The 12,882-nt window shown below is 39.7% G+C and overlaps 1 protein-coding gene across 9 annotated transcripts in view; it reads right to left on the bottom strand.

Moving 5' to 3' along the window:
• NFIA (nuclear factor I A) overlaps positions 1-12,882 on the bottom strand; it is a 427,373-nt gene that overhangs the window by 22,860 nt on the left and 391,631 nt on the right. For 7 of the 9 annotated variants that reach the window (XM_081193806.1, XM_081193800.1, XM_081193804.1 and 4 more), the window contains one exon: positions 12,403-12,494. The exons of the other annotated variants lie outside the window; for them this stretch is intronic. In XM_081193806.1, coding sequence (XP_081049932.1) covers positions 12,403-12,494 — 92 coding nt within the window. The remainder of the gene's footprint in view (positions 1-12,402; positions 12,495-12,882) is intronic. 9 annotated transcript variants of the gene reach the window in all.

Here is a 12,882-nt window from a genome sequence, read left to right as displayed (position 1 = left end):
TTAGACTATAACTGTACTTGTGGTTATTGCCTGCCAGGAAAATGGGTATTCTGACCTTTGTCCTTACTTCACTGAAAGATGGAAATTACTCAGTTTTCTTTGTACATTTATTTTCAAGCAGAATCTAAGCGCTGAATTTTTTTTTTTTAAAGGAAAAGAATTTCTTGCAAAAATGAACCAACTGTATTTGTGGAATTTAATAAAAACACACCCACTGACTTTACAGTGCAACCTAAAATTTCCAGTAACTTTTCATATCCCAAATACACCAGAGATCCTAGTAAATGTATAAAAAATACTGCACAGATTAGTACATTTTAAAAAAAGAAATTAGCTAAAGAAATAAAAATATTATTTAGCTTGTACATTTATAGGTAATAATTCATGTATCTGGTTTGCTTTGCAATCTATTTTATCAGTTGCATAGCCTGAGAAATCTTTACGAAGGCTGCTGGTGACCTGAGAGGAAGTGTTCCGTGCAAAAACCTAACATTCATATTTATTAGAATATGAATATTATTGACTGCAAGCTGCATATTTCTATCACCAGAAGACAGTTTGAACAACAGGTTAATTCTGCTGTTGTTTGTTATTTTTTCCAGTCTGTTTTTCCATACATTTGTTTTAATGTATATTGGATTTTAAGGCAAGCAGCTCATGGAATGCTTTGGTAAAGAAGAGTGGTCTTGTGAAAATCTTCACAACACACATTCCAGTGTAAAAAATGGGAATAATTGTGACCAACTGAACAAAGGTATCTTTGCTACATAAAATCTGTTCTACCTCATACTCACAGGACTATAATTTCAGTCATCTTAATTCATTCTAGAACAATGATGTATATACAGTGGTACCTCGGGTTACAGACACTTCAGGTTACAGACGCTTCAGGTTACAGACTCCGCTAACCCAGATATAGTACCTCAGGTTAAGAACTTTGCTTCAGGATGAGAACAGAAATCGTGCGGTGGCAGCGGGAGGCCCCATTAGCTAAGGTGGTACCTCAAGTTAAGAACAGTTTCAGGTTAAGAACGGACCTCCAGAACTACCGAATTTTTTGCTCTATAAGACTCACTTTTTCCCTCCTAAAAAATAAGGGGAAATGTGTGTGCGTCTTATGGAGCGGATGTAGGCTGCGCAGCTATCCCAGAAGCCAGAACAGCAAGAGGGATCGCTGCTTTTGCTGTACAGCGATCCCTCTTGCTGTTCTGGCTTCTGGGATTCAGAATATTTTTTTTCTTGTTTTCCTCCTCCAAAAACTAGGTGTGTCTTATGGTCTGGTGCGTCTTATAGAGCGAAAAATATGGTAATTAAGTTCTTAACCCGAGGTACTACTGTATTTTAATAGCATTATCTTAATATTATTATTTAACATTGCTATCCCTCTCTTCTGAGCACTCAGATTTTAACTGTGAGCTTTTAAATTACCACAAACTCTGGTGGAAGCTCTTTTTAAGGCCAAATGATAGTCTGCATGCATGCATGCAAGCATGTGTTTGTACACACACACACAAAACACACTCTTGATACATGCTTTATTTATTTTTTTAAAAAAAATCTCGGTTCACACCTCTTGACTCTCTTTAAATACAGTGGTACCTCGGGTTAAGAACTTAATTCGTTCTGGAGGTCCGTAATTAACCTGAAACTGTTCTTAACCTGAAGCACCACGTTAGCTAATGGGGCCTCCTGCTGCGCCGCCGAAACACGATTCCTGTTCTCATCCTGAAGCAAAGTTCTTAACTTGAGGTACTATTTCTGGGTTAGCGGAGTCTGTAACCTGAAGCGTATGTAACCTGAAGCGTATGTAACCCGAGGTATAGCCATTCATTTTGAATCCCAAACAAGACATGATGATAACTGTGAATGTTTAAATTTAATCTGCTGCGGGGTGGAATATAGAGTCAGGAACGAGGTGTGGCACGTGGGGCCGGAGGGTAGCTCTCTCCCTGTATCCCAAGGTCTTTATGAAAATTCCCTAAAGGTTCTATTCACCCCAGATAAAAGCATGTTTCTGTTTTGTTTCTCTTTTATTATGTATTTTGTATTCCCATTTTGTAATTTTCTGTTGTGAACTGCCCTGGGATGTTCAGATAAAGGTGGTATACAATTGTAAAGAAGAAGAAGAAGAAGAAGAAGAAGAAGAAGAAGAAGAAGAAGAAGAGGAGGAGGAGGAGGAAGCTTCCAGTGGAGCAACGTCATAGGAGTGGGTGTTTCCAACTACCCAACCCCTTTGCCCTTGAAACCTTACAAGAAGCTGCTGGAGGAGACTGACTGTGAGCAGCATCATGGAAGGGGTGTTTTTTAGGACGAAGGTGAAATGGTGAAGCTCACATGTTATTTTTGCTGTTGCGATGCTGCTTGTTTAAGTAATCTTGTTATATTTATAGTATTGGATGTTTTGTATTGTAAGTTATTGTATAGTATTGTATGTTATTATATTTTTGTTTCGCTATGTTATTACTAAATGTTATTTGTTTGAAATGCTTCCCTGTTTTTTTGTAGCAAGTTGCTTTGAGAATGATTTTGTGTGTGTGGAAAAGTGGCATACAAATAAAATGAATGAATGAATGATTGAATGAATGGTGCCAATGGAATCTTCCCTCCCAGATGATTTCACTGGAACTGCTACATGGGCGAATGCATTAATAACCCTTGTCAAGTGCTTGGTTTCGTAAAGTCTAATCCTGGCAAAATTGTATGCCGGGGAAAGCGTTATAATTTTTCCTACGACCAAGGTGTATCCTGTGCTGACTAACCTGGCACTAAATCCCATTTAATTCATTGCGTCTCATTTCTGAATAAACATGCAGTTTGCCAGCAGCTTTCTCCTCTGAGCAATAGCAAAAGCAAATTTTTAGGATTCCTAAAGTATGGCATTTGATATATCTTCTTATTTATGTGCAGTTTAATGAAAGCTTCATTTGTATCTGCAATAATAAAAAATAGAATGTGCCAGCATAACATTATGATCTATGGCTGGTGTGGGCTGATCCCAGGACATCACATTACGTTAAAGCAGAAAAACAGTTCTTTGGCAAAAAGGTTAAAAAAAAGAAAAGAAAAAAGATTATGGATGATTCATATTCAACAAAGCCTAAACACATTTCAGCTATCATAGGGCTAGAACTGTAACAGGATTGTGATGAATACACACCACAGGGCGATAGGTCTGTTCTACTAGCAACAGTGCAGGTTGTCATTGTATCAACACAGCTGCAAGCTGCTACATGGCCCATTGCAGTTATACAAACATAGGACTGGGGTTTCAGTCTCTTTATTACCATTTTATTGGGATTCACTATTTTATGCAGTTCCAAGATCTTTCATATTGAAAACCTAATGCCAGCAAGGAAATGTGATTCAGTGATACCCTGACACAACCATCAGAGAAGCCGGTCCCTCCCCCCAAAAAAACTACTAAAATGCACCCCAGTAGAGTGAGATCAATGTTTTCAATAATATGTTTGTAATCATGTAGCACCCCAACTGTCACAATTAATAATGTAGAAGTAATGGGTTAATTTAAGTGGTCTCTTGTTGCGTATACACATAAAGATCTATAGTGTAAGGAAAAAGAGGAAGGTAAAGAAAGAACAAAATGTCATTTTTATTTTTTATGTGGACATGTTCTTGCTTTCCATTCTGCTCTTGTAACAATTACTGTACTAGCCTCTCTGACAGAGTCAATAAATTGATCGGGATCTGATGCAGCAGCAAGGAAGGCTAATCCAATACACCATTATCTGCAGTGGAGGTTGGTGGGGGAGGTGAAAGTGGAGAGCAGAAAATCAAAAAGGAAAAGGAAAAAAATGTAGCCGAGAATGCATAGCTGCAGTTCGACTCTCTCATGTATGTTCGGCAGGTCAATGGAGGTATATGGCAAAAAGAAATTGCAGCTGCGTAAGAGACGATTTTAAGCAGAAATCAGAGAATCTATAAACTCTGTAGTACTTTAGCTGGCCACAACAATCAAACACCAAACAGACAGTTCAGGGTGGATTTCTAGCCCCATTAATCATTAACCTGCACGGCTGACAAACCAATACCTTTCATAAAGAAAGTGCTATGAAGTTTAGAACTTCCTTAGAGATACAGTGCTAACTTGTTTTAAAGCTGCTTTGATCACCCATACAGTGTTTATTTTTTATTTTAAAGCTTTATTGATTTGACAATAAATCAGTATTTCTAACAATCCACTGGGAAGTTCTTCCTTGCAATTAATGAATATTCACAGAAGGACTAACAGTAGATTGTGCCATTAGTTACCACTTTCTTGGGAAGAGAAATGCCTTGCACTTAATCATGTCCTTCTTGACGGGTGCTCTCTAGAATAATGATTCTTTACAATATTTATGGGAAAATCCACTGGGCTAGAACTTAAATACCAGAGATTCCGGACAGAACCACCATTTAGACTTCTTGGCTGGGCAGTAAACAACCGATTATATTCACTACTAATACCACAGGCACAATTTAAGATATGAAAGAAAACAGAAAACAGAAGAAAACAGAAAAGCTACCCATTACTTCCTTATAAATCTGACTTTAGTGCTATAGGAACAAAGGGACACCAGAAGCTGCCTGATATGGCTAGATGAGTACAGTCTACACTGACAGACAGCTGCCTTCTAGGATTTCAGACAGGGAATATATACAGTCCTACAGATGCCAGGGATCAAACTTTGGACTCTGTATAGAAAGCCAATGCACCAGCACTGAGCCACAGCCCTTCCCAATGTTATTCCACATTTATCCCTGAAAGGGTCTCTTTCCTTTAAATGCTTCATCATCCTCAAGACTTTTTCAAGCCAGAACTCACCAGAACTGAGTTCTGGCACCTCTTTGATGTGTTCTGGCAGCTTTTGAGGTTGGGGCTGTGCAGAGCCATGATTGTGTTGGTGTCACGGTTGTGGCTGTGTAGGTGGAGGTTGGCAGAAGGTGGGTGCTCAACAACTTTGGCTGCTCCTTTCTCCCCCAAAAAAGCTCAACTTTGGGCGGGTGCTCAGCAAATTCCCCCACCTCTTTTTCTAGAGGGGGAAAAACCCTGATCATCATTCATATCCTGCACCATCATTTTTGGGGTTTGGTCTGTGTCTCTGAATCTCCATGAACCAATGGCAAATTCTGTGTCCTTTGGCAATTTAACTATTGGTTTACCTTGCCCAGTAGGGACTGGCTGTGACTCTCAAGGCTTTCATATAGGGGTGTTTCTGAGCCCTACCTGGAGACCCTTTCCAAGCACATTGCAGGCTCTATAACCAAGATCTAGCTGTCCCCGTGTGTTGCTGTGGTAAGGGGGCTGTTGGCTCCGAAGGCAAACACTAAAGTAAGTTTCTTATCTACTTGAAACTGTGGATTCACACAGTGTTTGGGAGTCACTATGCTACTCTCACACAGCTGTTTTTCCTTTTCATCTTCTTCAGGTGAGGCAGTGGATGTACTTAAATTAGTGCTCAGTTATGATAGTGGACTGAATGGTGGCCAATAAATTGAAACGGAGATGTCGTTAGTGGGTGGTTCCTCTGTCTAGCTGGGTGCTATGTGACCTGCTCTAGATGGGAGTCACAGTCACTCTGAAATTCTTAGTTTGGAGGTTCTTCTGGATCCACTAGAGGCACTTGAGGCAGTGGTGGGCTTGGTACTGTGGAGTGCTCTCCACTAGCTTAGGCTGGTGTCCCAAGCTATGACCCTATCTGGGCAGAGATCATTTGACTTTAGTCATCTATGCTCTGGTAAGCTCAGAACTGGACTGTGCTTTATGTGGGACTGCCTTTGAAAATGGTTTGGAAGCTTCAGTTAGTGCAGAACACAGCTTGCCCAACTGTGTTATAATAAAACAGATAATAAAGCATCCATTCTATTCCAGTTACACTGGCTGACGTACACTCCTGAGTTCAATTTTGCTGATTTTGACCTTTAAAGCTCCTCATGGCTCAGGACTCTAATAACAGCACTGGATTTAGGTCAGTGCTGGTGGTCATCCTCCACCCCCGGGTGCTGAGATGAGTGGGCACAAAAAAAGGAGTTATTGCAAAAATAAGATATATTCAGAGGGAGGGGTCCTTGCTCAGGACACCATATTAACGAAGTCTGCCCCTGCAATAACTTCTGGAATGCTTCTCCCAATATTAACCTACCTGGACCCTTAGATCTTCATCTGAGGCCCCTTTCAGATCCATCCTCTCAGGATAATAAGGGACAGGGCCTTCTCTGTTGTGGCTCCTCATCTGTGGAATGCTCTGCCTGGCATCTTTACTGATATCTCTGTATTGTATCAGGTAAAGATTTACCTTTTGCCCAGGCCCTTGCTTGACTAAGTTGATTCTGTTTTAGTGTTAGTGTGCTGCCCAAGCTCCTATGGATTTATGGTTTTAAATATAAGTCACTTGGGGACATGTGAATATTAAGTTTTAATAATAATAGTAATTTATTTTCGGGGCTGCTAGTGATACCTGCGTCTATGTGCAGTTAAATCAAGTTCTTATCCTGCACAAAGCTTTGACAAATACCTGAGTATTTGCCACATATTAACAATACAAAACTGAGTGCGATATTTGTAAAAATAATAGTTTAGTTAAGAGAGGTTTAGGCTGCCTAAGGAGAATTACTTCGGAATAAATTGGTCCATTCATTATATCTGCTCATTTCCAACCTTCACAATCATTGAATATAGGTTGGAATATAGATTGGAATATAGAGTTGGAAGGATCATCAAGTCTAACCCCCTGCAATGCAAGAATATGCAGATGGACCATATGGAAACAGAATCCACAACCTCGGTGTTATCAGCACTACACCCTAACCAACTGAGGTAACACACAATAAATCAGACAGAAGTTTATTGTTCCTAATTTGCTATACAAATAAATGTCTGCAGTAACCAAAAAAGGGAAAAAGGGGGGGGGGAGGAAAAGCTGCTTGAAAAACATAAAGCCAGCTTAGAAACATGAGCGTAGCCAGGATTTTTGTTGGGGGGGGGGAGCGAGACTTTCCTGGATGGGGCAGGATCTTTGTTGGGGGGGCAGAACCAATGTGATTGGTCAGTTAAGTAATTATATTGTTTTACTTCATCGGGGGTGGGGCAGTGCTCCCCCTTGGCTACACCCATGCTTTGGGGTAGGGGGAAGACTCTTCGAGTTTAATTATATAGGAGGCTAACAGAATCCAGTTTCAAATCAAGTGCCTTACTCTAACATATATTTTTAAAAATATTTTATAGGCACATTACCAACCAAACAGAGTGGGAAGGTGAATGGGGCAATAATAAAGAAAACTTGAATAGTTTAACTGTCGGCAATTAAGCTGGCTCCAATCAAGAAAAAAGGTGATGAGTGTTGCTCTGAAAGAAGGGGCACTTGCCCATAAAATTAATCCCAAGTGTTATTCTTTTAAAAGATATTTGTGGCATATATCTTCCCTGCACCTTCTATATATAGACTAAGTTCATATTCTTCCCATTTCCAAAGTGTTGGCTGCAAACTCCATAGTGGTATCAAACTTCCTTTAGTAGCTTCCCCAAGGTGAGAAAAATGTCTAAGCCCTCACAGACCAAGCTAGACAGAAACATCAGCTCCAGAAGTACTTATTCTTGTGCTGGAATTTAGAAAGGATAGAAAGTGAGAGTAGGGCCATGTGATGCATCGTATGTTCCTAATCTCATGGTGAGATAGAAACCAAGGAAGGAAGCGATAGAAAACGTGGGGATTTTTCAGTGTCTTGTTGACTGTCCAGGCAGCTGTTCCTGATGGCCTGGTGGAGAAGGACCACATAAATCACTATTCCATATGAACATGTTGTGGGAGGGGGGCAGTCAAGGTAGAGTCTGTAGTTTAGGACTCAGTAACTGGAGAGTCTGCCATTTCCGCTTGACTTTCTATAAAGGAGTTGCAACACTTCCAATATCACTTGGGTTGCATGTGGTACATTCCTTGGTATTAGATGTCAGGGGAAAGTGGACTGAATATTTTCAGTGGATGACTATCTACATGGGATAGTATTTCCTTTACAAATAAGACAACTCTCTCTCTCCCCCCTCCTCTCTCTCACATATACAATTTCTCTCACACATCCCTTAATTGAAATCTGCAGCAACCCCAGCCCCTCAATTATTTGCAAGGTTTGGAAGAAAGAGAACATCTCCATTTTGAATTTAGATGTTGTACTAAAAGGAAATATCTGGTATAATTTAAAACTCAAGATAAACTGCTTGCAGGTTTTCGTTTTACCCCAAATTTCAGAATTAAATTATTTAAATCTTAACCAAAACAATTAATCATACCAAGGTTATCTAGTCAATAGAAATATGCACTATTGATTACTATCATGATCATAATTGTGTTAATTCTGCGTCAGTTTGTTTACAATTGCAGCCATTAGTGCTCAAACACTTAGTGTCTTGCTCTTTGAAGGCAAATTTACAATGAGTTGTTAAAATCGGACCAATGGAAATACGGTTTGTCTTGTCTACCCCTAAACAGTAAGAACAAATATGAAAATTATAGCATCCTAAGCAATCTGATCTGGAAGCCCCATACAATCAAAGGGACTTACGTCTGTTTAAACAGAATCAAATTCAATGGGGCTTATTTCAAAGTAAGTGCGCACAGGGCTGCTGAAGTATTGAATAACTGAGCACAGGACTGTAGGTTCAAACAGCTTGCTTTAAAATACCTCTCTGCTTAAAGTTATGAGGCCACAAAATAAACATTACAATTTAAATGTAAAAGCATGTGAAAACTTTTCTTGTACATCTGTTAAATAGGAGGTACTTGAAGGGAGGCTGAGCGGTGGAAAAGCAGACAGCCAAGCGGCTTTCTACTGCCTAACCAATAAAAACAGACCCTGAAGAGTTAAAATATTCTCCGAGTTGCTGGTGTACTTTCTGTGACCTTGTTCAATGCGGAGAAGGCTTGAAATCCAACACAGTTTAACCACTTCTATCCATGTAGCTATAAAGGAGAGCCCTTACCAAACAGTGCAAATGGAGAAGTCAGCAAGAAAGCAGACAGTGCTCTCACAGTCTGAGTCCTGGAATATATCGATTTCATTACTGAGGGTAAGTTCACATGCTTTGTGAACATGATACAACTTGCAGTTTTCTGTGTGATGAACTGCAGCTACTGTTTGCTTGCTTGTGAAAAGCCATTTCTCAAACGGACCATCTTTAACCTCTTGTATCAGCTCACCTCAAGCTGGGGGAACGATAAGGTCCACTCATCCATGAGAGCAGTCCCGTTATGACACCTTCCACACCAGCAAGTTATACCCCAATGGGGGGGGGGTGGCAAACCTGGGGCCCTCTAGACATTGTTGAACTGCTACAGGCCCTTTTTAAATTTTATTTAACGAAGTCTGTATACTGCTTACTCAATTAAAACAAACCTCTAAGGGGACTACAAAGGGAAATTTAAAATATTCATTGAAAGTACCAATAAAAACAAACCAAGTCAATATATATACATTTTTCAAAAATGAATTAAAATCAGTAATCCTAAAACCATTATCTTTAATAAAATTACATGCTTGGGGCAGCTTGCGGAAACAAAAAGGTTTCTAGCAGGTGCCAAAACCAACACAGCAAAGGGGCCAGCCTAGCATTGGGAAGGGAGCCCCCCAAAGTAGGGTGCTATCACATTGAAGTATTGTATCACCTCTGACTTTTGGCTCTGTTGGCTGAGGCTGATGGGAGATTAAGTCCAACAACATATGGAAGACTCAGATTAGCCACCACTGCTCTAATAGCTATAGTTTGTAACATGAGATGTGGTAGGCTCAGAGTGCAGTAAGCTTATGGTGGTGAATTTGTTGCAAGGGCCACAATTAAGGTTAGTTTCTGCAGGCTACTCTCCATACAAGTATGTTGCTACATGTCACAATTTGCTATTGTGGTTTTGGTAATTGTCACCAGACCTGCAAACCGGGAAAGGGAGGGGGTGTTTCGCAGTGAAATGGTGAATATCGGCACAACTCAGTGGTAAGCTGCTTCCCACAAACTACTTTCCACACTAAGCTAAGCAACAGTTGAACTGTCATCTTACCAGAAAATGGTATTTAAGACCATTGGACACAGGCTGCATTCCATGTGTGAAAATGGCAACAGAATAAAAACATTGTAGTAGGTGCTATTTGGTCCATGTTGTATGTTTCAATTTTATGGAGGAAGAACAGAATTGCCGTTTGTCATAGGTCTTCATGCTAAATGATTATATTTGAAATTTCAATTGTCAAATGAAACCAAATGCTTCTTGCTCTTGACCTTTAAAACATTGTACGGTAACCATTACAACATTCTAAATAAAAGCTATGGTTGTCCTAAACACAAATTCCTCTTGTTAATTCTTCCCTTCCTCATGATTATGGGATATTAAGTACAGCCTTAATATTTTTCAACATCTGGCTCAAATTAGTCGCTAACAAAACTGCCAACAACTATTTTCGTAATTGACAATTGGGAATTTGAAATGGCCCAGAAAAAGCACATTCAGTGTCCTTGTCTAAGATTAGTCTTTAAAAAATGGTCAAGCTTCTGATTCAGCTATAAAAAATGTCTTCGTAGGGTAGGGTTATTCCAACTTCACTGGGGTCAAACTAGTGTTGGCTGAATTCTTGATGCTCTTGGTGGTTTTTCACTTTTATGTTCCACTTGACACTGGAAACAAAATCTTTAAAGACATTTCTTTGACCTCCACAGTATCTTTGAGGTAACTTTGTGTTCTGTTAGCCACTCCTATGATCCCAGTCTCATAAATAATTTTTCTCCCACCTGTAGAAATCAGATGTATTCCAAAATTCTTTCCTCAGTTCCTTTGTTAAAGTTCTGAATATACTCCGTATGCATCAATATGTTACACTGAGCAGCACTGAGGTTTTTGTGAAACTTTTTACTCCCTAAATACATATACTTAATATCAGTATAGCAAACCCGTTGGGTAAAAATATCGAGGGAAACTTGGGTCAAGTTATATCCTGTAAAACACACACATACACACACGAGAGTATGTAGGTATTTTATAACGGGGCTTCTCTAATTTGATGAAGTAGCCAAACCTTCCTCTTCTTTGGGTGAAATTAGAAAATACCAGAAATGACTCTTTGGGAGGGATGTGTGTGTATAAGGAACTGCTTGTGGAATTTTTATTGCTGTGCAAGTGCCACAGCAGCTGCAATGAAGATGCTTGGTCTGATAATTTATGGGTTTTCTGTGCAGTCGAGAAATCATGAATCTTGGCGAAAGCACCAGAACGCAAAACCATTATCTTCCATCTCAACCTAGATTCTGTGCTCTGTTTCCTCTAATGAATTCTTGATCCACTGGGTCAGGACTGTCAAAGGCAACATCACTTCCATATGTAATAAAGCCTGAGTATCACCTGGCCTAACTGACGAGGTGCTGGAACAAGCTCAAACTCCCAAGTACATTTAAGTATATTTAATCAGAAGTATGTTTCAATTATCTGGACATATTTCCAAAGTACGTATGCTTATAGCTAGCCTTAGGCTAGTTTTTAGAAATGTTAATAATGTTGTTTTGGGCACTATCAATCACTCCTATTCCACTGGAGCAAGAGGTTTGAACTGGCAGAAGAGAACTTTCACCTCTTCTCCTTGGCAGCCCCAAACATGTCTTCAAAACCAGCTCCAGAGCAGAAGGAGACAAAACTGAAGTAGGGCTGTAACAGTGGAACTCCATTCACACTACTTTGGATACAACCATATATGTCTCAGTTTGAGGGCTTTAAAAACAATTTAAAAAATAATCTGTAAATTTGGGTTAACACAGCATATGATGCATGAAGCAGCTGCTTTTAAAATATGGCTATTAATTTAAATGATCTAATAAATTCAGCTGCTGACTGTCATGTTTATCAAAGAGAAAAAATGGCCCTGGGGTTCTTCTCTTGAAGATACAAAGTCCCTCTTGCACAAGAAAACAGTGGGCATGGTATAGCTCAGAAAGAGGGGAAAGATTAGTGTTTGAACACGTATAATGGCATGTGATGTACCGGTAAGTGTAGAAAACGGGATATTCTATACATTTTGATTTCCCTTATGGAAATGACCACAAGTGACCAGTGTCTTGGCTTGCCATAAAAGACCCTGAAAAAGTGGGCTGCAGGGGGGGAAAAAACAATTCTGTGTGTCAGAAAGAAAATTGTGAGTGTCAGAAAGACAGAATTAAAGTTTATAAGATTGAATTTGATTATAGCATTGTTGCCACAAGATTTTTTGGAAAAACAAAACATACAAACAAATACTGGCAATGACATTTCACTGTTACTCAGACCATGAAGATGAACTGACTGGTGGAGAGACACACGTCACTTTCCGTAGCAACACCAAAGTGCACCAAAGAGTTAACAAGCAGCACAGCAAACAAAGCAGAAGTCGAAAGCTTCCCACCTGTGTCTGTTGAGGGATATTTACAAAGCTTGGATCCCGTGGTCCAACAGTGACGAATCGGTTTGCAGGGGAGGTGCTGGGTGTCGAGTAGGCTGTGAAGGGAAGGGACACATGCGTTCAGGAAGCAGCACTAGATCACAGACAGACAACACCAAAAACAACACCGGTCTTGGAGCCACCTAAACAAATGCTGAACACAGAAATGAGCTCATGTTGGAGGGGTCAAGAATCTGACTTGGGGAAACTGGGTTTTGAATGATGGCAATATAAATATGGACATAATTGGGCGATAAGAAACAGTATTTCTTATCAACACAAAATGGCATGGTAAAAAAAAATCTGGAGTAAGACACACAAACTTTAGTGAAATAATTATGAAAAACAAACAATTTAAAAGAAGGGAAACCATTTATTCTATGGAGACCAAGCCCTTAGTTACATCACTTTCTTCTAATATAAGATGGTGCCCATAGCTTTCAA

The sequence above is a fragment of the Podarcis bocagei genome (genome assembly GCF_964188305.1).
Source record: "Podarcis bocagei genome assembly, chromosome: 5".
Taxonomy (NCBI): domain Eukaryota; kingdom Metazoa; phylum Chordata; class Lepidosauria; order Squamata; family Lacertidae; genus Podarcis; species Podarcis bocagei.
The sequence above is the reverse complement of the archived record's forward strand: the minus strand, read 5'-3'. Positions and strand labels throughout refer to the sequence as shown.